Genomic DNA, 27,996 nt, shown 5'->3' with positions numbered 1-27,996 from the left:
TGTCCGTAATCATCTTTCCATTCGGCGGCCCTCTGCTTCATAAGTTTGGTGCGTTCTCGATTATTGTTGCTCCCGACTGAAAAATGACTTTCTACAATTACAGCCAAAACTCGTCTTTAACAAAAGGGCAATTAGGCAGCATTTCAATCATGTTTATTAAACACCAGTGCCTGTTGGAGTACCTCAGCGTTAGTATCAAAGTGTATGTGTGTATATGTATATATATATATAAAATATAATATATATTATATAAAATATATATAAAATATAATATATATAAAATATAATATATATAATATATATATATATAAAATATATATTATATAAATATATATATATTGGCTTCAAATGAGACCTGTGACCTTTGTTACCTTTGTAAAATATAATATATATTATATACAATATATATTACATAAATATATATATAAAATATAATATATATATATAAAATATAATATATATTATATAAAATATATATTACATAAATATATATATATATATAAAATATAATATATATATATATATATAAAATATAATATATATTATATAAAATATATATATATATATCAAATATATATTATATAAATATATATATATTGGCTTCAAATGAGACCTGTGACCTTTGTTACCTGTAATTCCTCGCCTCTCTCCACTGAGCAGAAAAAAACAATTACAAACACGGCCGGACCTCTTTTCGTCACAAAAACCCACACACCCCCCTCGTATGTTTTCATTCCAACTGGACTACTTTTCAGGATTTGATGGAGCTCACTCGTTTCTCTTGACCTTTTGGCCACCGGAAAGATTGCTTCGCTCTTGTGCGACGGAAAGAGAAAAAAAAAAAAGAAGACAAATCAACCGCTCTCAACCAAAATTACCGCCTCACTGGAGAGCTATCCGCTGTAAAAGAGTAGAAATGTATTCATGTTTATATCAATGCTTAAAAGAAATACTTTTTTTTTTTTTTTAAATAAAACGTTTGACACCAAAGATGGCAAAAAGAAGATTTAAGAAAAGAGAATTAAAAGAATTGGTTGAAGTGTCCTGCCGGGCAGCTTTGAAGTGCAGTTGACGGAGAGGCCTCTGATTGCATTTGCATTCGAGTTTTCAAGCGTGAACTGCATCCAGGAGGAGAAATCTGAAACTGATTATTTGAATGTGAAGTAGGAAGTCAAGATATTGTTGATACTCCAGTGACTGACTCGATGGAAAGAATCATTTGTATTTATTTGTTCACATTGTGGGAGGGACACACACACACTCATTCGCTTCCCTGGAGATGAAAAGATTGATAGCTCTCCCACTCGTGTGTGTTCAATATTCAACATAAGTCTGGAACTATAGCAGCTTATTACACAGACCTGCATCCACGGTGGAGGGTGGCACTGCCAACTTGTAGAGTCAGGAGATACCATGTGACCGTCGTATTTACAAGGGCGCTAAGCAGACTGGAACTAAACCCAACAAGTCCTCCCAAATTAAATAATGTGCTGCTGTTGTCCTAAAGGGCAGGACGACATAATTGGTTGTTTCGTTTGTTTTTTTCATATGTCATAATATAGCACGTGAGAAATTCTACGACAACAATGAAGCTTAATACACTCAAGACTGTGGAGGCATCAGAGATTATAATGTCACTCCAGATGTACCTATGAAAGTATTCCAGCCGATTCTGTATTTCAGACCGAGATGCGGCGCAGCAGGAAGTCTTCACGTCAGCTTCTCCCCCTATCAGCGTCCCATTCACTATGTCCAACCGTAAATATCATATAAAAATTTTTTTTATTTAGGATTCCCTCTTCAGAGTGCCATGGCAACAGCCGTTTCTACAGTGGCATATACATTAGCCCCCCTCGTGCAGTGACAAGTGGAGAACGGTGCAACGTGGGCTCCACCTAGTGGTTCAAAGCGGGAGGTCGGAACACTAAACAGAAAGGATCAACCCATTGATCTGATGAATCGCATCATCATCATCATCTACTGCAATGAGGCATCTATAAAAAAAAAAAAAAAAGGAGTCACAACCTCAAATCACGGAGCTTTACAAAGTCCCGTAGTCCTCTAATAATCAACTTCCGGAGCCTATAATTCAACTTCAGATTTAAAAAAATTAAAATGCTCACAGATGTTGGGGGGGGAGCACCCAGTGTTGTTAATTCCCATTGCGACAAAAAACTAAACAAAAGCATGAACAGACTTCTAGGTCTAATGCACGATATGAAAAATGTATTTGTAGGCTGACTGTAATTCACTATGTGAGAACTGACACATCAGGTAAAAACAGAAAGGGCACATCTGGACACGTCAGCAGATGCTGCTGCACATTTCAAGATTGTAGTTACTCATTGACACTGCTGGTAACTTAACGGTTTGAAAACAAACAAGTATCAGAGTACGTCAGCGACGCATCAACTCACTTTCTTTCTTTCTTTTTTTTAAACAAGGTCCGCTGTAAACGCATTACTTTTGAAAGGGATGCCAAATAGTCCACCGTTTCATGTGGTGATGACTAAATACAGAAAGCGACAAAACAGATGAGCAAGATGTTAAATAGGCCAAAGTAATCTTTATTGAAAGTATCTATTTTATCAAAAATGTCAAGTTTTCAGGACAAAATGGCAACAGTGCAATCAGTGACGGACAGTTCTCTATCAACAAGACGTACACATAAAACAACTATAGTCAAAGATGGCAAAGGCTTCAAGTATTGTGAGCTGTAACACACAAATATATACACACACACACACACACACACACACACACACACACACACACACATAAAGCAACAAGAAAGGACATTTCTTACTTTCAACATTTCAATGCAAAAGTGATTTTATACAAAGTTCTAAAAATAGACATTTTAAATATTTATCGCTGGCAGCACCAACTGATTGCAACCTCTCCGGATGGGAATGTTCCTCTAAAAAAAACGGACTGTTGTTTTTTGGAAGACAATAGATGAAGATAACATTCACCGAGAATAAATACATGTTGAGGTGTGCGATGCAACAAATGTTACACTCCAGTTGATCGAAAGTTGCATTGTGATTAAATTAAGGTTTTGTTGCATCGTCAACAACTCAAGAGGGTGGTTTTCATTACCTTTAGAAAAACCCGTCACATTTCAAGTTGCTACTCGGCCCTTTGGACAAATACTGTAGTGGTGTTTCCAAACAAACACTACCAGTGGCCTTGTACCACATACATTATTTATCTACAAAGCACACTTTTCACTGAGCTGTAGCCAGCTGGTTGGATAGCGCATCTCGTACTATTTTGTGTCCATAGAGGAGTCATCGGCACATCGCAGAATCCTCTGCAACTCCTGAATACAGGGCACAATTGACTGGCTGTGCAACTGAGCCATATTCAACCTAGAGACAAAAAAAACAAACAAAAAAAACAAGAGTTATCTGGATGACAACTCAAAAAACTGTACAAGGAAGTAAATTATGAATATGAACCAATGTAGACAATAACATCTTGGCTTCAGAACTCATCAAGAGGCCAGGTAGGCGCAAATACACAGCGAGCTAGTTCACTTCACCAGCTCCAGTAAAGAAAGCGGAACTTCAAGCCAAAGTCAAAGATGCTCGACAGAGAAAACCCTGAGGACTGAGCAAAAAGTTGAGTTTAACGTGGTTAAGCAGCTAAACTGACCCTTTTACAGCATTTTAGAGTATTCCCATAATCTAACAACGGATGCACGTGCGTCACCATGCACTGCATCAGTGGTCGCCAACACACCTTTCCCTGTCGCTCTCCCAAATCAAATTTAAATAAATTCAGAAACACACTGGGCCTCATTCTCGAAGCGTCTTCTGAAATGTTCTTACGGACTTCGGAAGATCTTCAGAAAAGATCTCATAAGGGCATGCTACCGAAGAAACGTGTGCACAATCGACAGACTCCACAGGCAACGTGAAAGCAACTTCAGACCGATTTAAATCATATCGGAGCGGAAAGAGAGCACCAGTCAAATAAACTGACAGACCTAACTTCACCAGTGCAGAATGTACATGTGTCCATTCTATTCCACTGTGGCTATATAGTGCTTATTTATTTATTCACTTACTTAGCAGTGTTCATGTAGTGCTTTTGTTTATTTTATGATAGAGGCCTCGTAGAATCTCTATCGACTATAAATGTTAAACGAAATTATTAATGATAAATATTCTCGTATATATTATAATTATATAAATCTGAGGATGTCTGTAGAGTCGATGTGAACGTAATCACCAACGGTCCAAGTTCAGAACGAATCCCAGATGAGAAAAACTTTCATGAATGCCAAATTTGTCCCAAAAACCACGTAAGTGGAGTTCAGAAAATCCCCAGATCAAAGTCCAGGAGCCGGATTACTCAGACTGGCTGTCTGTGCTGATGAGCCCAACGACAAGATCACACTGATTGAGTCACATGACTTCTGATGGCATTGTGATGGGACACAGAGCTGAACTGCACTTACATTAGTAACTGACTGAGCATGTTGTCAGTGTTGTAACTTCAGTCGATAAATACAACATTAATATTGGGAGTTCATCCAGCCTGCTCATTGCAAATGTGTTTTTTCTTGTTCATATTGTGATTGGTTAACAAATAATGTTCTTTTTATGTTGCAATGAAATGAAGTCATTTAGTGTGTTCTTGGTCACATCAATTTGAAAGCTAGACCAAAGTGTTTGATTTCATTCAATCTATAATTAGGCTGAATAAAAAGCCTCAAGTTGTAAAGTCTGGACAGTCGTTTTCTCTCAACACCTCAATAGGGAGATCTTGCCTGTCACCAAGGCAGAGGTAAGGGATCTTGGGCTTAAAAAGGTCAGTGACCACTACACTTATATACCTATTGTTTAGGATCTGTATGTGGACCCTTCACAGGCCCCAGAAAATAATGGAAGTGGTACCTTCTGAGCAGCTCTCGTCCTCTGTTGGGTCCAGGGTGGTGGTGCTGGAAAGCGGCGAGGCTGTGAGCTGCCAAAATGCCGTAACACTGTTCTCGGAGAGCGTTGTGGTTCGCCGTGTCCCACTGCGGCAGCTCGCTGGTGTAGCGCCACGCCATCAGCGTGTGCTCCAACACAGCGTCCCACTCTTTGTTCCTCAGGAGAACTTGGCCCCACTCCTGACAAGAAACCTGGGGGGGGTTGGGATAAGGAGGTAATGGTTTAGAATGACAGAATGAAACACCACGCTCAGAGACAGGAACATCATGGAGTAAGCTTGTTAATATATCAGTGACAAAGACTTCTTTATGAAGCCATAACACACAATGAGAGAAGAGTAAAAGTCTAGAATAAAATACATAACTTATCAGTTAATTACTAGTAAACTAAATATGTAGTTCTCCAAAAGAAAAGTGCCTTTATGCAAATAAGTCCCAACCACCAATACTCACTTTGAACGCCACCAGGTGAGGATATGCCTTTCTGTAGCAGTGAGCGTCCCTGTTGGAGCCGAGCCGCGAGTAGGGTATGGACCGGTACACATTCGCTTTCTTTAGTTGCAGGTCTTCCTGGAGGTACTTCAGGTCGGAAGCAAGGATCCTGGGCTCTTGGCTCTGGGACACGCACACACACACACATCGATATTTCAGATCACATTGAATGTAGCGACAGGCTCAAGAATTGGGTCAAATATTTATATTGATCTCATCATTACGCTCATGAATGGCCAGGACGGGTACCTGCTCAACCAAGATGAAGGATCGGATCAGCTGGACGAGCTGCTGTTTGGAGAGAGGGTCGTGGTGGTGCTCATCCATCTTCTCACATTGCTCCTCTATCCTTCCACTCCACACGTCCACTGCAACAACAACAACAACAAAAAAGGGGTTGACGATTAGAACAAAGACAAAACAAAAAAGGACAGGAGAAACCAAAGTAATCAATGCATTTGGACTAGTCACTAGGGCAGTAATGTAGTGTACATTATTACAGGTGAAAGCTGCTTTATAACATCACTTTAAATGGCAGTGCTCTCCAAAGCTGTTAAGTCTTCCCCCCCCCCCAAAATTGTACTTACGTGAGTGGCCCCGCTTTACGTTTGCAGTCGCGTTTCTCCCTCTTGGAAGTGGAGATGGAGCCAACCGAGCACTCAATATCTCCAGATAGGACCTCCTCATTCGAGCTTGTAAAAGAAAAGTCAAGTGGCTCTCGTTAATATTATATTGCAACACGCGCAGCCTGAACGCGCATCTGGTAAACTCACTGGGGGAAGCGGATATTAAATAAAAAGTATGCCTTCGTAACTTCAGGTTGTTTAAAATGTTTGTTGCGCACATAAAAGCTCATCCGGCTAACCAGAGTTTATCCTGCGCGCGCGCGCGCGCCGGACACATATTAGCGCGAGAGCAAAGCGGCGCGGCGCGTCCCGCTCAAAAGAACAAAAGTTTGCAGCATCAATTTGGAGAGACGCCGCGTTTCATGGACTTACCTGCAATTTTGGGCTGTGGAGCGGGTATCTCCACCAAGGCGCGTCGCGGCTGGCACACAGCTGCCATTGTGACCCCGGCGTCTCCGGACGCGGAGCTACCTGCTAGTAGCCGGTGACGCTGCTGTTAGCTGAACTTTAAACCCCGCGGGGTGCCCAACGACACTTTCTTTTTTTTCTCCCCTCCACGATAGTAATGCCCTTTTTTGCTGGTGAACTCGGCGGCTTCTTCAAAAGGGCGTCAGGAGCAGCTAACGTCCCCGACAAAAAGACACACTTGCTTGGATAACTAAGTATTGCACGCACAAAAAAAAGCTCGCTCTGAACATGCAACAGCAGCAACATAAAAAGAGAGACTGACAACTTTGTGTCCGCTCCGCCGACAGTACAATGCTGATGAGGCGCCCGCGCGCGACACGAGTTGCCGCGCAGGCGTGGTTTGCTGCATGTATCGCCCTGATTGGTAAACGTCGCCGCACGTGTGGAACGGGCGCCCAATATGCAAAGGAGGTGGGCCCCCCCTCCCCGTCCTCTCCCACAACGTCTACTCCTCTGCTGCTTAGGGTGGGTGGAAGGTCACGTGACGACACAAGCTCGTGCACGCATGGACAGAAGTGCACGTCCCCCCCACACACACGTCTACTCCTCTGCTGCTTAGGGTGGGTGGAAGGTCACGTGACGACACAAGCTCGTGCACGCATGGACAGAAGCGCACGTCCGCCCCCCCCCCCCCCCCCCCCCCCCCCCCCACACACACACGTCATACATTATGAGGTCTAAAAACGGTATTCAATTAGTTATGCTTATTCAAATCGGTCACTTGACATGGATTGGAAGACTTTCTTTTTTTTCCATATAGATGAAGCATCAAACTTTATTAGGAACTGGAGGTTGCTGAAATTTTGTTTCATTCACTTAACAGCGGTGCTTATTTAATGTTACAGTGAACCATTCAAACCAAGAGACACATGGTAGGAGACGCAAACATATCTGTAAAATGTTTTTAATACATTGGTGGATTATTGAAAAAGAAGAAAAAAAACAGGAATTGAATTTCTTCTCAAGAGACATGACTGCATCTCGATACACGGTGTGGAATAACGAGTCCTTCAAGCACAGAAATTAGTCCAAAACAGATGATAATAAAACACAAAAGCTTAAAAAATATTAGATATAATTAACAAAGTGGTCAATCTGACATGTTTTATATTAAAACTTTTTTTTTCCTCTAAATTATCAATGTTAACGTATTATTATAGATCTATTATAGATATTTATTTTTCGGGGGATAGTTTATTATTTACTGTGTATTACTTTTATCTGAAAATAACCTATACGGTAAATGATGAAGCAGTGGTAAATGCAGTGCAATGATAATGTCCCTGTATTTTTCAACATCTCAAACAAACGCGTTCTAATATAACAGTCTTGAAATCAGTTCACCTTGACACAGTCATTCAGAAATTCAACCCGGCAGATTGAATCATGTGGATAAAATGATAGCAACAACTCCCTCACTGGACAGACAGTGACACATTTTTGCTTATATTTCTACAGGTAAATTCTAAATATCTGTAGTAAAACTGCACTTAATGAACTGATTGAACTGAATGTGAATTCACTCCAGCCCTGTACAATTGGAGCAAATTATGCTGAACACTCAATGGCTTCTTCAAACTGCTACGGCAAATAATATATTTATATTATATTTATGTACATTATATACATTTACATTATTTTAAATAAGCTACATAATGCACAGGTAAAAGGGTATCTATTAGGTGCATATCACATAACAAAGGTCTGTGACAGTATGGCTATGTAAATATACATTACAATATTGTCATCAGAAAAAGCAAGTGCAGTCAGATGGGACTACCTTTCAGCATCGTTTTGTTCAGCTCTGAGTTGTGTGTCTTACACTACAATGATTTTGATATGAAGACCGTTCAGACCTTATATGAAAAATATACGACTTTTTCAGCAGAGACAAAAGTAACGAGATGCTTAAAGACAGACTAATACTGACTGCGTAGGCCACACTATAAAGCATAAAGAGTAGCCTCTACTTGCTAAGCAGCGTTTTAAGGGAGCGGGTGAGTGCGTTAGCAATGGCCGACATGGTGCTGGAGTGGCGGACCAGGGCCTTCACGCTGTGCTCCCCTGGTGCTCCCACGGTGGCAGCCTCGGCCGCTTTGAGCAAACAGATATAGTTCATGACGACCTCGTCGACCTTCGCCACGACCTCTCTCTGTTGGTACGAGGCTGCGGCCCCGAGCCCCCTGACCAGACACATGCAGGCTTCGCAGAGACAGCACAGCACCTGGAAGCTACACGTTACGGCTAGCAGCATCTCCTCGGGACTCCCGTGGGCCTGCGCCATCCTCCTGCATGCCCGGCCCAATTCTTTGGACTCGACCGAGAGGAGCTGCTTGAACTGGGACACGTCTTGAAGAGGCATCTGGGCTCCGCGATCGCAGCGACCAACGCTGGACCTCACCAGGGCAATGAGCTCGCTGGCGTCGCGGCGGACGTCAACGAAGCCGGAAGGGAAGCAGTACATGCGGTCCTTGAGTGCGTTGATTCGCGCGAGGCGGTCACTAAAGCTCATGTTATTGAGGACCTCCCCATACAGCTGCTCCCCAGCCACATCCACGGCTGAGCCACAGGGCGATATGGCTGACGCAGCCGCACAGCCATTATCCATATCGCGGCTTCGTCTGGGCCTCTCCCACTCAATCTCATCCTCCTCTCCCTCGCTCTTACGTTTGAAGAAACAGTAGCTAAAAGGCCCGTTGCATCTCCAGGGACTGGTGTCCAGTTTTTGAGAGCCCTTCAATTGTTTAACGTCTTTCTGCAACGGAAATGCCACCGACGCCCTTCTGCAGTCCCGACTGCCTGTAGACCAGCATGTGTGGGAAGACACAGAGCCTTGGGAGTAGCTCTTGGAGAGCCGCTTCCTTGTCGGCCTCCGTTGGACTTTGGTCTCACCTTGCAGGGGCACAGATGGTGACAAGGGCTGCTGGCTCCGGCATCGAGTGGGCTTATCAAACAGAGCATCCACACTCCCGGAACTGGCGGTCACGTTGCTGGAGCTGCGTTTGAGCTCCCTGCCCCGTTGCAGGCTATTGCAGAAGGGATCTGGGAGAGTCTGGGGTTGGGTTGGGGCAACAGCTTGAATGTGGTTGTGATTTGGCCGGGACTGGATGCAATGGATGGCATCCTGTGTGCATCCTGAGTTGCTGGAGCTAGCGTTGGCTTGCGAGGGAAGAGACAGAGGAGGCGGAGGAGGCGGGGGAGGTGGTGGAGGAGGTGGATATTGTGGGTTGGGAGCTGGAGATGTAATGCAAGCCCTAGTGCCAGCACATGTCTGCCTGACAAAAGCTGAAGGGTGGTCTCCCCTTCCTAGTGAGATGGTGTTGAGGTCTGATCGTTGACCACTCACACTGGGGGCGGCAGAGAAACAAAGAGAATCATTAGGACGAGAATGTGGAGATTGACGGACTGCATGCTTTGCCCTCGGGTCTGATCTGAACCAGTCCTCAGTGCTGCTACTAGGCTGGCTTCTTGACCGAGACGGGGGGCGGTTAGAGTTACCCGCTACCTCTCGGTTTCCACTCGTAATGAATCCCCCGTCACGACTGATACAGCCCTCTCTCTTATACAGTGACAGGAAGTGCTCTGGGTCCATACCACTCCTCTCTAGTTCGCTTTCCAGGCCAGAAAAGGAGCTTCTCCTCTCGGCAGTGAAATCTAGACTGTCATTCCGTATCTGAGCATGCATGTCAGAACTTCTCTTGGCAGGAAGTGTGGCAGAATGGTATGAGTGAGGATTTCTATTTGCCAGCTGCACGGTGTTCGCGTTAGGGTTTACATTTGGGCTGAGAAATGGGGATGATATGGAGGAAGGCATACATGGGCAGCGAGCAATGGTGTTCCCCCTATTCTTTACCATTTCGACAAGCTGAGGGTTACTCGTGATAAAGCGCCTGGTGTCCTTTTTTACAGCCCCTCCCATGCCTGCACTGTGCAGCTTCCCTCCCTGATGCATCTGGCTGACTGTTAGATAGTTAATCAGTTGTCTGTAGGCCTCACTGCCTTCCTTCTGGTTCAGCCCCTTAAAACAGGCCTGTTGTTTAGCATGCAGATCATTGTGGGGCCTCTTGCTCCCAGTACCTGTTGTCTCTTTATGCTTAGACGATGTGGCTGAGGAGGGACGGCCTGGTTCTGCCCCAGCCGCGGGAGGGTGAATGTTGGGCAGCATTTTCCGAAGGAGGGCAGGGTCTGCATGAGGGTGGAGGTCCTTTCCCTGAGTGCTCTGGCTAGGGGTGCCGCGAGGGGTTCCGGGTTTGCTATCCTCATAGTTTAGCACCCTGAGTAAAGAGGAGGAGGAATTGGAGAGTGGATGCCTTTGCAAATGGTGGTGTTTTAATTCAACTGCACCGGGGCCAAGGGGTGAGTCAGTTGGGGTGGCACAGGCACTACTGTTCGTGCTGCCACCAGCATCCAGCGATGAGCACAGGGAACCCTGTTGTGAACTGTGGGCTTCCCCTTGCAAATTTGAAATCCGTTTGGCGAGATGGTACTCACACAACCGTGCGACACTCTGCTGTCTAGAGATCGGCTGGTGGTCATTTTGTATGTCCGAGGCCTGGTCGGACCCCCCTGATCTAGATTTTTTGTTTGGGGATAGCAATGACGCTACGACCAGATGCTCATCTTGCTCAACAGCTGCAGCTCCATTATCTACACCGCAGTCCCCCAAGTTGACAACATCTAACAGGCGCTCAGAGTTAATGGAAGGAGGGCGGGGGATCCTGGGATGGTCGCGGGGGAGGCTGTTCATTCCAACGCCCTCGGCCGCAGCATTTTCCTCCAAAAAAGAATTCTGTCTCCTTTGACTTTCCCCTCGCTCACAGAACGAAGTGCGCTGGTCCATTTCAAGATGGCCGCGGCTCCCACTGCTCTCACCGCTCTCACCTCGATGCCCTTCCCTTGTGCTGAAGGTGTTGTACTTGCTGCTGGAATCCGCTGACTTTTTGTGATGCTTGCCTCCTGGTGTTGTGGAACTCGGGCGCTGGAGAGTGGACGAGAGTTGTGTCTGGGATCTCACCACCAAGCTGTCGGACCCTGACGACGAAGCGGTGTCCAAAAGGGGGCTCCGTCTCGGGGGAACAGCTGGAGGCTGAAGGTACCGTTGTGGACTGCGGGGTTTCTTCTGTATCGTTCCTACAGTGCAGGGCGAGACGGGGAATTCAGTTTTCTCCTCAAGTAAAGGTTGGTACCCTTCCCTTGTGGCCATCAGGAGGCGCATGTGGCTGTCATTGAGTCTGTGAGTAGCAGCCAGTTCAGAGATTTCCGTCATCTCCGAGGAGTTGGTCTCATTGCCAGAATCTGAGGACGACTCGGGGCTGAGGCCTCGAGACGCATAAACACCTAGAAGATAAGAGATACAAAGTGAAATATGGGTCAATTAGTAGCTGCTACATGGCATAGAATATTACGCAGAGATATGTCCATATTTGCATGGCCTATTATACAAATAGTTTTTGTTCTGGTGTCATGCATCTGTTTTGAGAGGCGCATTAAAGGCAAAAAAGAATATCTACAAAACGAGCAAATGCTTACAACCGTTAACATGAATAAAATCCCACACATTTTAGTGGTCTGAATAATATAAAATGAGAGAGACTGAAGACCATAGACTGAGACACAGGATTTATTTGGGGTGAGTAAAAAAGTCTGGAAACCAAAGTTAAACAAAGACATAAATGATGGTGATCAAACATTACTGTACCAGCATTCATTTTCAACAGACCTGGATTTCTACTGTTGGGTGGTGGCGGCGGAGGCCTCTGTTCAGAGACGGACAGAGCCTCCAGGGCTTGTAGGGTATGCATGACTGCATTCTCCAGCCTTCTCTCGCCTCCCCTGCTCCCTTCCCCTTCCCCCTCCCCATGCGTCAGGACGGCATCGATTAACGACACCGGGATATCATCGTTGTCACACGTGCTCAGCGGCCTTCCCTCGGGCGCTGTGTCCTCGTCTGAACTGTCCTGAAAGCCCGGCGGAGGAGCCGCGATCGCCAGGTTCAGCGTCTCCAGCAGCGTGTCGTCTTCATCCTCGTCGACGCTGTCGTCTCCCTCAGGAGGGGGAAGCGACGTCAGGTCTATGATGTCATCGGTGGAACCGGAAAGCGCGAGGAAGGAAGCCTTGCCGGCCGCCGTGGCCAACCCTCCTCCCTGGTTGCCACGGTTTTCATCTCCGCCTCCTCCGTCGTCGCCCACCGGTGTCCCCCCGGTGGAGTCTTCCTCGCAGGAAGCTTCGTCGTCGTCCTCCGCGTCGTCCGTCGTGTCGCGATAAAACAGATCCCTTAGCAGTGGCTCCTCACCACCTTCCTCAGTTATAATGTTACTATAGACGTGCGTCAGACCCCCAAACTGAAATGGCACCCTGTCCTGTGGCCGAAAGTCTGTGTTGTTGTGCATGTAGGGCGGTCTGTGCTCGGGGACCTCAGGGCTCTCCGACAGTCTTTCATAGCCCACGTTCTTAGACTTGTTCAAGGGTGGGTCCCCCCCAAAAATGAACGACACTTTGGCGCTCCGAGGAGAGTCTTGAGGTTTGTGTCTGGTGGCGGGGGGAAGAGGAGGGGGCACCGGACTCCTACGTGTCCCAAGGTCTCTGTCAGGGTTTGGGGGTTCATGGAAGTAAGGAGAGACGCTGTTTTCTCTCGGCCCGTTGTTGGAATACTCAGAGTCCCTGTTGTAGACCTCTCCTTGGCCGGGTGACGACTCCTCGTTGTCCCCCAAAGATGTGCTGTACGGCCATTCCAGGACACGATCCTGACCTGCAGACAGCAGCAGAGATACGCGGTCTTATTATTTTATGCGTTTTATATTTAATGTTGATTGAATCTCAAAGTGGCTGCCTCCTCTTCGCCAGACCTTTGAGTGCTCCACTTCAGGACTTTTGGGTTTTAATGCTGCACCGTAAAGCGTACATTTTTAAGCTTCGAGCATTTTCTTCTCTACTTGTTTTATTAATTTCATGGGGAGAGTCCTGCCAGGACAAAGATCTTGCCACTTACTAGTAAAACTGTGCTGGAAAACGCATATTTTCTCACCCACTCGGTAAAAGAAACAATTTAAATACTGACTGTAAACTTATAACTGTGAATGACAAATTCTATAAATTAAATTAAATTAGGATCCATACTATTCTGAGCGCACACACATACACGCTCACAATCATAACTCACCAGTGTCCTCCCCTCCAGAGCTGTTGCTGTGGGGCATGCTGAAGATAGATCTCCTCGAGTCCACTAGGAGGCGGTAGTAGCCTGCTGTTAGACAGGCCAGGTTCATTGCATCACTGGCTTCCATGATCAGTGTGATGGGCTGTATAAAAACAAAAGCGGAGGAAAAGAAGGGCGGATGGAGGGAAGAAAGAAAGGAACTAACATCAGATAGTATCATTCGTGCGGGGCGAAACGATGCTCGCTAGTGCTTCTGTATTTTGCTTCTTCTTCCACGCTCACCCTGACATCCAGAACATGCAGCTCCAGTCGGACGTTGGCCTCATCCTCAGTGAGGATCTCGATGCGGTTGACATGGCTGAAGTCGGCCAACAGGGCCACGAGGTTGGTCCGGATGTTGATGACGTGACTGATGCCGTAACGTGGGCCCACGAGCAGCGTCACCTCGGTCTGTTTCTCCCCTTGCTACAGGAAGTAGTGCGGACGCATGGGACAGTTAGAAGCACTTCTTTTTCAAACGTGTCCAAACCCTTTTCAGAACTAACGCTCTTACCAAAAGTATCGACATGAACTCCCTCCCTCCATAGAGCCGGAGTTCGCTGAGGTACCTCAGGTAATGCACCTTGGCCTGCAACCCAGTCAGCTGCACGGAGAGAAGAGAAATACATTAGTGAGCACCCGAAACCAAATCACCTCAACCTGTACGGACACATTTGTCTTCCATAATGTCAGGATGTAAAGCACTTTCAAGCTATTTGGTTCTAGACCACTGATTTTCCATTATGTCCCATCACGTTATTATGAAATCTGATCCAACGTTCTCTCCGTGTCTCGCTAGTGCGGATGTGTTCCTCTTCGTCACTTCTTTACAGAGCAGATTACGTGTTTTCTTATTCACCTTTTCTATGAACTGGCTTGCTGAGTGTCCTTATATTTCAGAAACATTTACTCATTCATTTGAAAAGCAGAGGAAGCTGAATACAAATGAGCACAGCTTGTGTGTATGTTTCATACGCCGAGCCGCCTTCATCGCCACTTACAATACTCACCTTCAGACTTATGCATCGATCGTACGGCCCATCTGATGTTGCACCCCAATTTAAAAAGGAGCATCAGTCTCAGAAACAGTAAAGGCTAATGGAGACGTCTGACCTTGACAGACGTCCGCATTAAAAATATTTTTTTTGCTTGGATGAAACTCCCGCTCCGTCTTAACCACCAAACCTGGAGGGAGCAGCCCGTGTTGGTGAAGGGCTGAGCGGTTGTCTTCAAGGCCCTGGAAAGGAATGCTAATTTGGAAGCGTCTGTGTTTTGAACCGCACGTGCCAGTTCGTTGGTGTTTCTCGGGCCGTGTGTCTCCCTAATGAGACGAGCGGATATCAACCGTGAATGCAAATGATTCGCCGGGACATCGCACTGCTCGCGGCCGGGAGGGGAAGAAAGAGATCGATATCCCTCGAGCACGCCGCACATTTCATAGACATTAGACACACAGACATGGAGTTCAGGGGTGTTTAACGTAAACCACAGGGCTTCATCCACGGCACCAAGCTGTGTTAGGTAGATCGCATCGGGTATGAGGAATGCTAATGTGTCTGCTGATGTGGCTTTTCATATTATTTACATCATTTTTGTTCTTCTGTCATTCTTCTAAACATGTAAACTCTTCGACCCCAATCACATAGGGGGCCCGGCATCTACAAATATACTCTCATGTGTCCTTAACTGACCTATTAGATTCATCCACGCAGGAGAAACTGTGTTTGTCAGATGTGAGACGTAAAAACTGAAAGATGAGATTGTTGAGTTTGTAATAATGTCTGTTAAAGAACGGCTACAAATCGTATCACAAAAATACAAATATATAAAGAGACTCAGATAATTGGGATATTCATATAAATTGTATGAAATAGGATCATCCTGGAAGAAGAAAAAAAGACTAGACTTACCCAAACTAGATTGCCTAAAGATCCATAAACGTATTGCTCTCAATCTTGTTTTTTTTATTGTAACAAATATATCCCCCCCCAAAAAAAGGCACAAAATCAGAACAGTTTTTTTCCTCTCTGTACTTTCCCAGCCCGGTCCGTATAGCACCGACCTGAAGATGTACATCTTTTTTAAAGAAAAAAGGAGGCCAAGTAATTTCCCTAAAACAGCTGAGCTCAGCAGTTCTTAGATTTAAGGAGTCATAACATTCAGTCAGGATGAATCCATACTCGGAGGGAGTATTTATGGCGACGCGGTGGCATAATTGGGACCGACTCGAGATGAACTAGAGGGGGCCGTGTGCATCGCTGGGAAGCGACACGTCTGCGTTTTTAATCACCGCACTTTCTTTTTTTCCCCTCGTCCACATGCACTTGTAATGCAGTTTGTGTCTTCTCTGAAATTACTAGGGTTTATCCTCACATGAACATATCATATAACGTATCATTGAAACAGAGCTCAAAAGATGAAGCTGAAGTCGGGATCCGCGGGGCCCCAGACCGGTGGAACATGTGCGCGTGAATATGAATATTTCATTATGCACACAGTTTGACGAAGCGCCTCGCATGGTGTTATCACATTAGCATTCGCGGTCTGGCCCCACTGAGGGTCTTAGGTTGACAAGGGTGAGAACCTTCGCAAGGTCGAGGGTGGCGTTTTCGATGCTATTTTAGAATGTGGCGTCGGGCAAAAAGAAAGCAGATTGTGCTCGTGCACGTGCGTGCGTGCGTGCGTGCGTGTGTGTGTGTGTGTGTGCGCGCGTGTGTGTCAGAAGTTTGTTAACAAGGGCAGAGAAAGACAAAGGCTGCTTACTTTTTTCCCGGGAGGCACGAGGTTCTGGTTGGTTTTGAGGATGTGCGTCAGAGCCTTCTTGATGTTTTTCTCCTTCATGCTGGACAGCACGACGGGAGGCAGGAACAGCGGGAGACCCCATTCCTTTCTGTGGAGAGCAGATTGATGATTGATCAGCTGAATTGACTTTCAGGCTGGGGGGGGGGGGGGTTGCTTTCTGCAGGCTTCCTCAATAACTTTACAATGCGCGAGAGAATTTGTATCGGAAGTCTTAGTGAATAGACATACTCCGAAATCCCTTGTTTGTGCACATTAAGAACAAATCAGTTTTTTTGCACGAGGCCTGATGTCTGGATGCAATTTTAGGCAATTTTTTTTTTTAGATGATGCAATTTTTTTCTTTAACCAACCAGAACACTTTTGTTTCGCAGAAGAGGAGGAGAGAGGAAAAAAGGCGAAACAAATCCCTGAGAAACCAGAAAAACTGTCTCAGTCAAGTCTATTACTTACAACTGGTGGAGCAGCTCCAGGCTGAACAACAGTTTTAACACAACAGCTCATGTTGGTAGTGTCAAGAAGCACACGACCACCATGTCTTTTCACACCCAAACTCACTGGATGTATTTCAGGGACACCTTCTGGCTCTGTCTGGTTGTCATGGTGAGGATGTACATCTGCAGAGCAGCCAGTCGCAGCGCGGCGTCGTACTTCAGCTCCGTGCCGAAGCGCTCCAACACCACGTCGTTGCAACTCTACGGCGGAAAAAAAAGAAAGAAAGCAGGAAGCAGCGTTACTTGAGAATCCCAAAGTCAGGCCGCCAAGGGCGTGTCCCACGTGGCGGTGAAATAAGTTGTTTCCGACCTTTGTGACTTGAGTTTCCTTCAAAAGGGATATAGTTCCCAGTCCCTGGTGAAGGACTCGGAAGTAGAAAATGTTGAGCTGAAGATTAGCTTTCTTTCTCTCAGGCTATTTCACTTGACTAATTTATCAAAGGAATCCTGTGGGGAGGCAATTTATTCTTCTTTTAGAGAGTAGTTAACTTTTTTAATTGAGGACGGTATTTGCAAATGAAGATTTGGTCTTGACAGGACCCACTCTGTCACTTTGACATTCACCATTAGTCATTTTCCACCCCCAAAAAAATGCCGGATCGTATCCCGCTCAATAACAATGTCGCAGGTAGCCGTTTTCGGGGGAACTCGCTCACCTGCACATAGAGGTATTCAAATGCCACGGCGTCTCTCCGGAGCAGCTCCACGGGGTCCCGCGGCACGAAGCTGAGACGGAAGAAACACTTCATCTTGTCGCAGCCGGGCCTCTGGGTCACCTGGGGTCACCGACAGGTGAGAGAGAGAGAGAGAGAGAGAGAGAGAGGCCTGTGTTACGAACTGTGTTTGGAAGACACTGCGCCGTTGCATTATAGGAACTGTAGGATCCAGTAATGTGTCTGCATTGACCCATTACTAGGGACTTGAAGTAATTTTTATGTGATTAATTATTGAAACAAATGTATATAAAACATATACATAGGTTTTGTATGTGCAATCTGCAGAGTGACTAGCAACAATATCTGAAACAAATCTGAAGTAAAGTACCTCACAGTTATACTTCAGGTTTCAGTACATTTACTTAGTTTGTCTGCACATTTGATTCAAATTCGTATTGGAGACAACCACAACCCCATCATTAAAATATTGATTATATCTTATGATTTACCTTGGTAGTGTGGAGAGGGCGAGGGAGTTTTGTTTTCTATTTCAAGGCCTACCCGCCTCCTCCTCTCCACCACCGTGAGATGGATGTTCAGCTGTATCAGAGTGTATGTTTCAATGCGTCTAGCGACTCTTAAAACTGCCACGTGCAGAGCGCCGCATCTGGATATTAAAGTTGTCCTCTTGTGATCCCGCAAACCTCATTAGAACGCGGCGGACACTATGGATGAGTGGGTGAGTCTGTGTGTGTGTGTGTGTGTGTGTGTGTGTGGGGGTGTTTGTGGGAGTGGAGGTGTAATGGGAGCTGTCACCCCTTCTGTGCCAGGGCTGATGAATGGCACCTGGCTCCAAATGCTGTGTGAATACTGAGCAGGGATGTTTGTTTGTTTGTGTGTGTGTGTGTGTGTGTGTGACTAAGGAAGTGACCAAAGAGGAAGCATCTCCTACCTGAGTAAGCATCTCCTGTTCATGCAGGAGAAGCAGTTTGCTCCCAGAGCCCTCCGTCCTGTGCTCCAACACCAGGGAGAAGTGCTCGATGGCTTTGATGGACAGCTTCTCTTGCAGGGTCAGGATCACGTCCTGAAGCAAATACACCACATATTGATTTAATTAGAGCACTCTCTTAAAAAGGCATCTATAATTCCTTTGTGAACAAAAAACAAAAACACCACTATGCATATCCTTTTATGAAGGGACATTTCTTTCATGGACAAAAACACAAAAGAGATGAAATCATAAAAGGCAATCCGTATAAAGTTTAGACGCGTGTCCTCGATTCAGATTCTTTAGGTGACAGACACGATAGAATCAAGGTCACAGTATTACGGTGTGAGTCACGTTTTTTCGAGCTTCGGTAGAATTAATGTTTCCCTTTTTGTCTCCTGCGTGCCCGTTTAAAATTCTCTGCCCATTCGCCCAAATATATTTACATATTTTACTTTTTAAAGAGAAATAAATGTTTAGTATCGCTACGTTGGAATAGAAGAGAAAACACACGTTTTTGTTACGTGTATAGTCAGCAAGGTTGATAGCATATATACCATATATAACACATTCTTTCTTACACAGGTCTTTTTTTTCCTTTTCTTTTGCGCTTTATTTCTAGAGATTGTCTTTTAATTTATACATTGATGTAAGCAATCATTTCATGAAGGTCATCTTTGACCCGCCTATGGAGTAGTGTGTGTTCCAGTGCATCGAAGGGTTAAGAGGATAAAGTAGGTTTTATTAATCACTGCAGACTGGATCACTCCAGCCGCTCACGTGTGTGTGTGTGTGCGCGCACACACAAGCGAGGTGAAAACAATACCAGCCACTCAAATGAGGAAAGGAGTGACTCAGCTCTCCTTGCGTCCCATCTAACCTACACACTACACCACACACTGAATCATACAAACATGAAACATAACTGAATCTACAAGTCAAACAGATTGAAATACGCTCTCTGCCACATCGCCCAGGGATTGAATTCCAAGGCCTGTGTGTGTGTGTGTGTGTGCGTGCGTGCGTGTGCGTGCAAACCGAGACGCCGCACTCATTTGCACTCCGAATGAATTCCTCCCTTTGTAATAATAGATGCAGCAGAGGCAGCTAATCTTGCAAAGTGTGCCTTGGGAAAAGTGGGGGCACGAGCACGCACCTTGATGGAAGTGCTGCTGTCGAAGCGGAAAGACTTGGTCTGCCCGTTCTCCAGGTAGACCTTCAGGACATTTGGCATGAACAGGAGGGAGTTGTCCTTCACCAGGTTCTGCAACAGAGGAAATATGACCGGCCCCTGTTTCACCCCAGCTCATTGGACGGGGCCCTCTCACAGGATACAGGCGAAGGTGTCGTACGTGAGAGGGTTTCATGATGTCTCGATGTCATATAACACATTCTTGTGACTGTCTTATTTATCTGGCATTCACTCAACTGTCTGTCTTACGTGGTAACCATCTGTCATTGCCTATATAGGTCATACGTAAGTGTGTGTGTGTGTGTGTGTGTGTGTGTGTGTGGTAGTACTGACTGGAACCTGGCCGTTTATAATGACCTCCTCTGCAAAGCGCACTTTGACCGGATTGGACTTGAGCATGGCTTTTTTGGCTGCACTGATGAACGCTGATTTAGGGGACTAGGAGGCAACGGTCCAAAGAGAGAGAGAGAGAGAGAGAGAAAGAGAGAGAGAGACAAGGGAGGGAAAGAGGGACACAGAGACAGACAGATGGAGAGGGGGAGAGATAAAGAGGAGCATGAATAAACACAAGCACAAATAAAGAGGAGGGGGAGACAAAAAAAACCACATTAGCTGCACATGTAATGCCGGAAAGAAAAAAATCAATAAAACTTTGATTTAATAACCTCAAGTTTACTGAAATTGGGAAAAGCAATTTTCGAGAAACACGACACCCTGACGCAACACAACCCCAAACTTAAGAGGAGACGGATGAATGCATTTAGTCGGAGGAAGACGAGATGATTTCATCCACTTTGCAGGGAAACAAGTTTAACGGGCCTGGAGGAGAGTCAAGGAGGAAAGAGCCACAAAGCGATAGATCCCCAAATATGATAACAAGGGCACACAATGTTGTTCATGGGGAGCGTCTTTCTTTAGGAGAAAGGTGAAGCATGAAACAGAGGACACTAAATCACCAGTTAATTATATAAAGGCATCAATTAATTGTGACAAAAATCAACACACATACATATACGGAGTAATCCTTTCCCTGGATTACGTTTCCGTTGTATTTATTTATTTATGTATAAATCCATCTGATACATACAACCCCATCGTGGTGCATTTGTTTGTTTATTTTGCGAGAGCTGATCTACTCACAGGATACGGTTGGACGACAGTCAACACGATGGATTCTTTGCAGCTCCTGAAGCGAGAGAATCACAAAGTCAACAGAAACATCTGGAAACCACAATCAGCAGCGAGCAGCGATGGCAGATAAGCGAGAGGGAACTTGATCAGCTCGGCTGAATGGGATGAGAGGCCTCTGGCAAGTCACCACTCACACGCAGACGCAGTTAAAAATAGTTTCACATAAAACTAAAACTAAAAAACGCAGCAAAAAGCTTCTTTTTTTTTGCCCCTCTTCTTTCTTATTCATTCTCAATATGTATTTATCTGGATATTGTGTGATGGTTTGATCGGTAATGCTTTGACAGTTATCTATGTGCTATGATGAGTGTTCAACCTGCCATTTAATAGCTTATGACCCGGCTCAGTTCCCAGAATGCAGTCTGTTTGTTATACAAGGGAACTGAACTGCCCCAGCAGCTTGGGTTCTGACAGATCACAGTAGTTGCCCCCGATGCCTCTGTAGTCACCTGACGAGGTCGATGACTCGCTCCCTGGGAGCCGAGCTGACGGGCTCATCGTTGATCAGGATGATCTCATCGCCTGGCAACAGGTTCCCCTCCGATGGACCACCTACGTGCACACACACACAAAAAAAAAAATGAATCGGTGGAGGATCAGCTGAATGGATGCATAGGTAATGTGGGCGTGTCCGTCTCCGGACACAAGCGTCGATAAACTGCCACGCGTCCCTAAGCACATACTGTGTATTCCTTGGCAAACAACGCGGAATAGAATATTCATTGGTTCAATTGTCTGCTTGTAATTCGGCGCCGACTGATTAATCGAGATTAATCCCCATGTGTGTCGTTGCAGCCTCCGGAGCTGACGGCTGTGAGCAGTGGTCTGGCAGTAATTTGGAAATTGGCCAATTTACCAAAAAAATAATCGAAAACTTCCAGTACGATTTCAATAAAACATTAATTTGTGTTTATCTTCTTTGTTGTCCGGGGTCAATTCATCTTACTGGAGAAGCCAGCAGTCTGCATGGCTTTCTCTTAAATAATCATAATCAACTGTTTCCACTGATAAGCACGGACTATATGCAAACCCCTCCGGAGGTGTCGGCCCTCGCTTCCCACGCTTTGTTTTGTGATTTTATTTTCTCGGCCCTTCTCGTGGCGCCTACATCCCGCTGCTGTTCAGCGTTGCTACTGCGGGCAACTGGATGAAGCTCCTCGAGCTGTCAATCATGCCAAATAATCCCTTGTTTTGTTTTTGAAAAACTCACGTGTTAATCTTTGGTAAAATACATGCGGGCAGGCAGTGTTTTTTTTAAGTGATTCACACAGGAAGCGAGGCTCAAATTGAAAACAGTCAACGTTTTGTGCGTTCTTCAGTGAAACTACTTGATTTAAAGGCCCAGTGTGTTGGATTTGACCCTTGCGGTGACATCGGGCAGGTCATCGTTAACGCCTACCTGGTGTGACCGAGCGGACCACCACTGGTTTCTCGCTGCCCGCCACGAAGCCGAAGCCCAGGACCGGGTCCCGTCTCATCTCCACCAGGCGGGGGGCGGGGGGGACCCCGTCCAGGTGAACCTCCTCCAGGGAGCTGCACTGGGACACTTGGCTGCAAAAAAATAAATAAAAGGAGAGAGTTGTGGGGAGATGAGTCAGGAGATAGTTCCACTTCGAGAAGAGACGTAGCGGGTAATGGGCTCAATGACTGTCCTGCATATTAAGGGAGAATCTCTTTAGAGATTGTGATGCAGTGCACATTAAAATCCAATCAATTCACTCGCTCCTACACTGGAAATGAGTTTTAGCTCCAAAAGAAAACATTAAACGCGAAGTGAATGCTTTGAGCTATCCGATCGGATGCTCATAAATCAGAGCCCTGGCTCAGGTTTGGTCATTAAGCACAAACATGTTATGCTTGAGAGCTATTTATAAAAGTGAGCACGGGGTCCGGTGTTCATAAAATGCCAAAGATCTGCAATCTGGAAACAATTTGGTTCCCGCATCCATCTAAAAGTCTGCGGACTCGTCCAAATTAAAGTGTACTGACCATTGATGGCTTTTCTCGTCCTATTAGCACAATGCCATGTATGCACATGTGCAATGCAAATGGTGAAGTCTAGAAAGAACCCTGTAAAAAAAAAAGCAATGTTGATGTGGGTCACCATTGGTGAAGTATACTTTACTTTGCCTTATTGCAAGTCACTCAGGAAGAGAGCTCCTCTTAAATGCGAATGCCCCGTATTAAATTAAACCTCCCCGCTCGCCGAACCTCAGGTCGTCTCTCTCCGACCGGGACGCCGGGAACGCAGAGTGCCTGTTAATTATGAGGTGATGTATGCTTTTCAGTGGGGCTCACTCCTTCTCCCTCTGTCTCAATTTCCACCTCCCTCCCTCCTTCACAGCTTTAAACGCTCCCTTGGCAGCCGTTTGCTTCCTTCGCTGCACATTAAGTCCAGTCCGGGCCCGGGTGTCCATTGTTGCCAACATCCATTCCATATTGGCTGCCTCTGCTGTCCATATTGATAAATGCGGGCCCCATCCGTCCTGACCTTCGCAAAGTCACATATATGTTTCATTCCTTTGGAACTGCATTGAACTAATGTCTTTAAATTAATCAGATTTTGCAAGTTCAATGTATATTCATACATGGATATTTATCTAGTTATCACAATCAGATCAATGTGATAATGAGAGAGAGAGAGAATGAGGAAGCTCAACAAGGGAAAGAAGGTGGCGGGGGATTGAGATCGGTCGGAAAGTTGGTTGGGACATATATATATATATATATATATATAGATATTATTTATATTATTAGTATTATTTATATATACAGTACACTGTATATATATATATAAATATATATATTATTATTATTTATATTATTGTTATTAATTATATTTATTTATATATATATATATATTAAAAAAATATATATATATGTCCCAACCGACTTCATCTCCGACCGATCTGGATCAGTCTCAATCCCCTGCCACCTTCTTTCCCCTCTTGAGCTTTCTCATTCTCTCTCTCATTATCACATTGATGCGCTGTGCATAAGAAGAGGGAGGCGGGGTCTCAAACTAAATCTGTCTGTAATGAAGCATGTTCCAATCTGCAATGCGGACCTATGTTCCCTGTCAGGGTCAAGAGGGGGGGTGGGGGGTGGGGGAGTGGGTATAATCCTGCGGGGAGGGCAGAGCCGGGATGTCAGGGGGTCAGGGGAAAGCTGAATTTAAAAAAAAAAGGTCAAACCCTGGCGTTGCTGCTCGACGTGGAAAGCGTGCACACCGATGCAACTCACGCCGACGTCCCTGGTCCTCGTCCGTTGTGATTGTTACAGGTTTGTATCACTTCCCCGTGACTGAAATCGCTCTATAATCTTAACCAAGTGGAGTCAGATGCCCACAACCATATTTGATGTGCCAGCTGCAGACTAATATTAAATATATAAAGGAATAGAAGAGGAAGTAGTCAGAACCTTTAGTTTATGGACTTACAGTACGTTTTGTGGTCATCTTGGTTGTTGGGGTGTGGCCATCTTGGTTTTTTGGGTGCAGCCATATTGGTTTATTGTTGTTTTGCAACCATAAGTGACGCAAAAGGGTGGCGCTAAGTACAACTGAAGGCTGAATAAGACCGTTTTAGCCAATTTCTTTAGGCAAGAGCTTCCTTATTTATTGAGATGGTATATGCGAAGAATGTGTTCTCATTGGGGTTGAATGCACTCATTGAAAGTCACTTTGAATAAAGGCACCTTGCATCACATAATTGCATCACTATTGCCCACCTGCACATCCATCCATAGCAATGTAACACCAACGACAAAGGGGAAAAAGGAGATCAATATTAGGTGTCAGCGGGGAACACACTCTACACACACTGGGAATCTCATGACAGACACATATGAGTATGAGTTCACGTGTAAAAAATGCCCATTTCATACACAGTATCTCCACATAAACACAGCCCAGCTGCCATATCACAGGGAGTTCAAATCCACTGACACTTGAGTGGAGAATGACGAACCTGCTCGATGATGTTAGTTCAGGTTAGGGGGAGATATCTGTCCAATATAGTTAAATCAACTATCGGCTTTAGTCGCTGTCGCTCTCTTTTCTCTTTCTGTCTCGCAGAAATCTAATCGGGATACTCAATCTGTGTCACCTCCACTAAAGCCACCAGCTTTTCTCTGGGAACAAAGACACATGACCAGAGATGTCTCCCTTGTCATAATTGACTTTCCCATCATGAGGAGAGGAGAAGGGGGGGGGGGGGGGGGGGGGGGGGGGGGTGAAGGGAAGAGGCAAGAATAGAAAAATAAAAGATATGTATAAAAGGATGGAGAGGGTATACGGTATAGAGGGCAGGAGAGCAAGAGAGGGAATGGAAACATGAAAAGACAATAATGAAATGAATCTTAGTGTTGAACGAGTTACTTTTATCAGTGCTGCATTTGTCCACCGAAGCCCCGAAAACCAGCGTTTTGGAAAGCACAGACCGAGGGTGGGGAATTGAGGTCGAGGGGTCAAAGCGAAGAGGAGGTCGAGAGAGAAGGAAAGGTCCAAGAGAAAAAGGAGGAGACAGGAGGAAGAGGCCAAAGAGAATAGATAAATAGATTGAAAAACAAAAAGAAGAACAGATCAAGAGAGGAGACATAAGGAAGGAGGCAAAGTTCAAACAGTTAGAGGGGAAAAGCATTAGCGAGAAGTAGAAGTGCAACCAAGGGAGAGGGAGGTAGCCAACCAACAAGACGTATGCAGCAATTTGTGCATCAAAAAAGTTAATTGGATCACAGCTTATCATAATCAGGCACGTCTGCCTAAAACAGAGCCTGTTCCACAGCGCTTGCATGCTGGATTCATCGTGCAGAACGCTCCTGGATGCCAAGGCCTCTGCAAGATTTGTGGGTTTACCTTCCTGTCTCGTTCTGCAAACCAAATTCCACAGACAGGCTCACGTGGAACGCAAGAGACTCATGAAGGTATCGTGATTGAACTATCCACTCATCCATGCACTATCTTGCTTATCCCGGGCCGTGGGGTTTGGCAGGGTATTCCAGACACCCTTTTTTTCCAACTCTTCCTGGGGAACCTAGGCCAGATAGATACATAATCCCTCCAGCGAATTCTGGATCTACCCCGGGTGGTCTCTTACCACTTGGCGGTGCCCAGAAAACCTCACAAGATGGCTGCAAACCGCCCCAGTGTGCGCTGAAGGTTTACGGCCCGATGGAGCCAACAGAACCACATCGTCTGCGTAGCGATTAAACTAGGTGATGCTTTTGGGGAATAGGCGCAATCACTCTGCAATACCACTGCTGCTGCTTCTCCAGTGGACCTTCCTATTGCAATCATAGGCAACTGCAGGGACTCTACGGTGATGATTGTACATCATACAATCTGTTTATGATCATTCTGTACGTACTTGGTGAGGGAGTCCCTGGTGCTGTTCATGCTGTCCCAGCTGTATGGAGGCCCCTGCAGTCCAGCCCAGGAGTTTGGGCCAGGGGGCGGCCAGCCCGACATTTTGTTCTTGTGGCTGAAACATAAAGGGAAAATGAGCATTTGATCATCTCAAATGAACCAAAAATGTGCTTTCATCAGTGTGTCGTGGAAGGTAATTGAAGTAAGTGAAGTGAAACCACTTGATTCCTGCTTCCTTTTGCTGTAAGAAAATATAGATAAACAAGGGCCATTATCCCGAGTCATGGCAGAGTGAACCCGGTAAGATTGTTCTCCCCCTTCTCATTCCCCCTGCACATAGTTACGTCTGAGAGAAACCAGCACTTAATTTCAAATGAAACTACTGTTTTTGACCGTTAATAGCAGCAACGCATGTTTAGACTGGAGGTCTTTGACGAAGGGAGAAGATCCACAGAGGACGGGACTCATGCATAACCATCACGGCACATGCATCTACTTATTTTAAGAGGTTCATCGTTTAAGAAAAGAATGAAAACATGAATTTATAAATCTCCCCTCCCCCTCCTCTGGATGAAAAACACTCAGGGGCACTCTAGTAAGACCCCTCCCAGCCCAATTAGTGTGACCTCTGGTCTCTCCGCATGTGGCTGTGCGATGTCACATCGTACTGCTTAGTGCAATCAACCGCAGTCAAGTAATGGCCCATCGGGTCCGTCGATAGGTCGATCGATGGCTGCGTGCGCGGTACCGCGGCAGCTCCTCGTCAAAATTTGCGAGCGTGCGGGGCGAGGAGAAGCACTGGTGTTTACAGCCGCGTGATTTCGGTTAGCGCAGATTACTCGGACGATGTCATTGAGGATCGACGGAGGCGATTGGAAGAGAGAGCGGTTCCGAAAGGGTCCCTGTGCGGGAAAAAGCTCTTCCGATAAATGAGGTTTGAACAGACAATGCCACTGAATCCAAGCATCTATGCACTTCAGACGCATGTTTGATATTTTTTTTGGAGAACACTCCCTCCCGCAACCCACGAAGACAAGTTCTGTCGTCCTGACCTCAAATCGGTGGCAGCAAGCGGATGCATAGCCACAGTAACGATGAATTGAATTAATGGCCTTTCTTTGACAGGACTCGGACCGACATTGTGTCACGCAGCATGTTCTCCGCTGTGCGCTTCACATCCCAGTTTCAGCTCTTTCCCCACGTTGAAAAGCAAAGGCCCCAATGGAATCGGCCGTTTAAAAAAATAGAAGAAGACGCGTACTAGAGGAGGACGTCATCGCCGTAAGAATCCAGCTGATCGATTCCCATGTTGTGCTGTTGACGAGTGGAATACATCAGTCGGTCATGTCGTAGCTTGCGGGGGGGGCGTTTTAGGGAAAAAGAAAATTGGCCTCGAGATGAGAAGCTCCAAAAATGAGCTCCGCTGGACAGTGTAGCCGCTGGAAGTGCCAGAGCCGATCAGTCATGATCAGCTGTCATGCGGTGGGGGAAGAAGAAAAAAAAGTGGACTCGTGATACGGTCGTCTCTCGATTCGGTTGCCGCGCACGCATTTCAGTCAGACGCTTCTGCTGATCCCCAGTCATCCGA

The 27,996-nt window shown here is 45.7% G+C and overlaps 2 protein-coding genes across 2 annotated transcripts; both read right to left on the bottom strand.

The window, feature by feature from the left end:
- Positions 1–2,546: 2,546 nt before the first annotated feature.
- On the bottom strand, positions 2,547–6,854 carry LOC117744097. Its single transcript, XM_034552216.1, has 6 exons — positions 6,433–6,854; positions 6,022–6,126; positions 5,684–5,802; positions 5,396–5,557; positions 4,908–5,134; positions 2,547–3,374 (listed from the first exon to the last, which is right to left on the bottom strand). The coding sequence occupies exons 1-6, from the start codon at positions 6,497–6,499 to the stop codon at positions 3,272–3,274; spliced, it is 783 nt and encodes a 260-aa protein (XP_034408107.1). The 5' UTR covers positions 6,500–6,854; the 3' UTR covers positions 2,547–3,271.
- Positions 6,855–7,671: 817 nt separating this feature from the next.
- LOC117744150 (FERM and PDZ domain-containing protein 4-like) lies at positions 7,672–26,585 on the bottom strand. Its single transcript, XM_034552285.1, has 16 exons — positions 26,569–26,585; positions 26,410–26,523; positions 22,443–22,594; positions 21,493–21,595; positions 20,993–21,038; positions 20,186–20,290; positions 19,817–19,924; positions 18,625–18,756; positions 17,673–17,792; positions 17,081–17,217; positions 16,487–16,613; positions 14,238–14,327; positions 13,967–14,149; positions 13,688–13,826; positions 12,248–13,276; positions 7,672–11,865 (listed from the first exon to the last, which is right to left on the bottom strand). The coding sequence occupies exons 1-16, from the start codon at positions 26,583–26,585 to the stop codon at positions 8,495–8,497; spliced, it is 5,973 nt and encodes a 1,990-aa protein (XP_034408176.1). The 3' UTR covers positions 7,672–8,494.
- Between the last annotated feature and the right edge of the window lie 1,411 nt (positions 26,586–27,996).

This window comes from Cyclopterus lumpus, chromosome 2 (assembly GCF_009769545.1).
Source record: "Cyclopterus lumpus isolate fCycLum1 chromosome 2, fCycLum1.pri, whole genome shotgun sequence".
NCBI lineage: Eukaryota > Metazoa > Chordata > Actinopteri > Perciformes > Cyclopteridae > Cyclopterus > Cyclopterus lumpus.
This window is presented reverse-complemented; position numbering and strand designations above follow the sequence as displayed.

Coding starts and splice junctions, on each gene's coding strand:
- LOC117744097 (XM_034552216.1), bottom strand. CDS start 6,499: ATGGCAGCTGTGTGCCAGCCGCGACGCGCCTTGGTGGAGATACCCGCT. Junction 6,127..6,432: donor TCCACAGCCCAAAATTGCAG/GTAAGTCCATGA, acceptor TTCTTTTACAAG/CTCGAATGAGGAGGTCCTAT. Junction 5,803..6,021: donor CGTAAAGCGGGGCCACTCAC/GTAAGTACAATT, acceptor TTGTTGTTGCAG/TGGACGTGTGGAGTGGAAGG.
- LOC117744150 (XM_034552285.1), bottom strand. Junction 13,827..13,966: donor TGCATGTTCTGGATGTCAGG/GTGAGCGTGGAA, acceptor GTTTTTATACAG/CCCATCACACTGATCATGGA. Junction 13,277..13,687: donor CTCTGGAGGGGAGGACACTG/GTGAGTTATGAT, acceptor TGCTGTCTGCAG/GTCAGGATCGTGTCCTGGAA.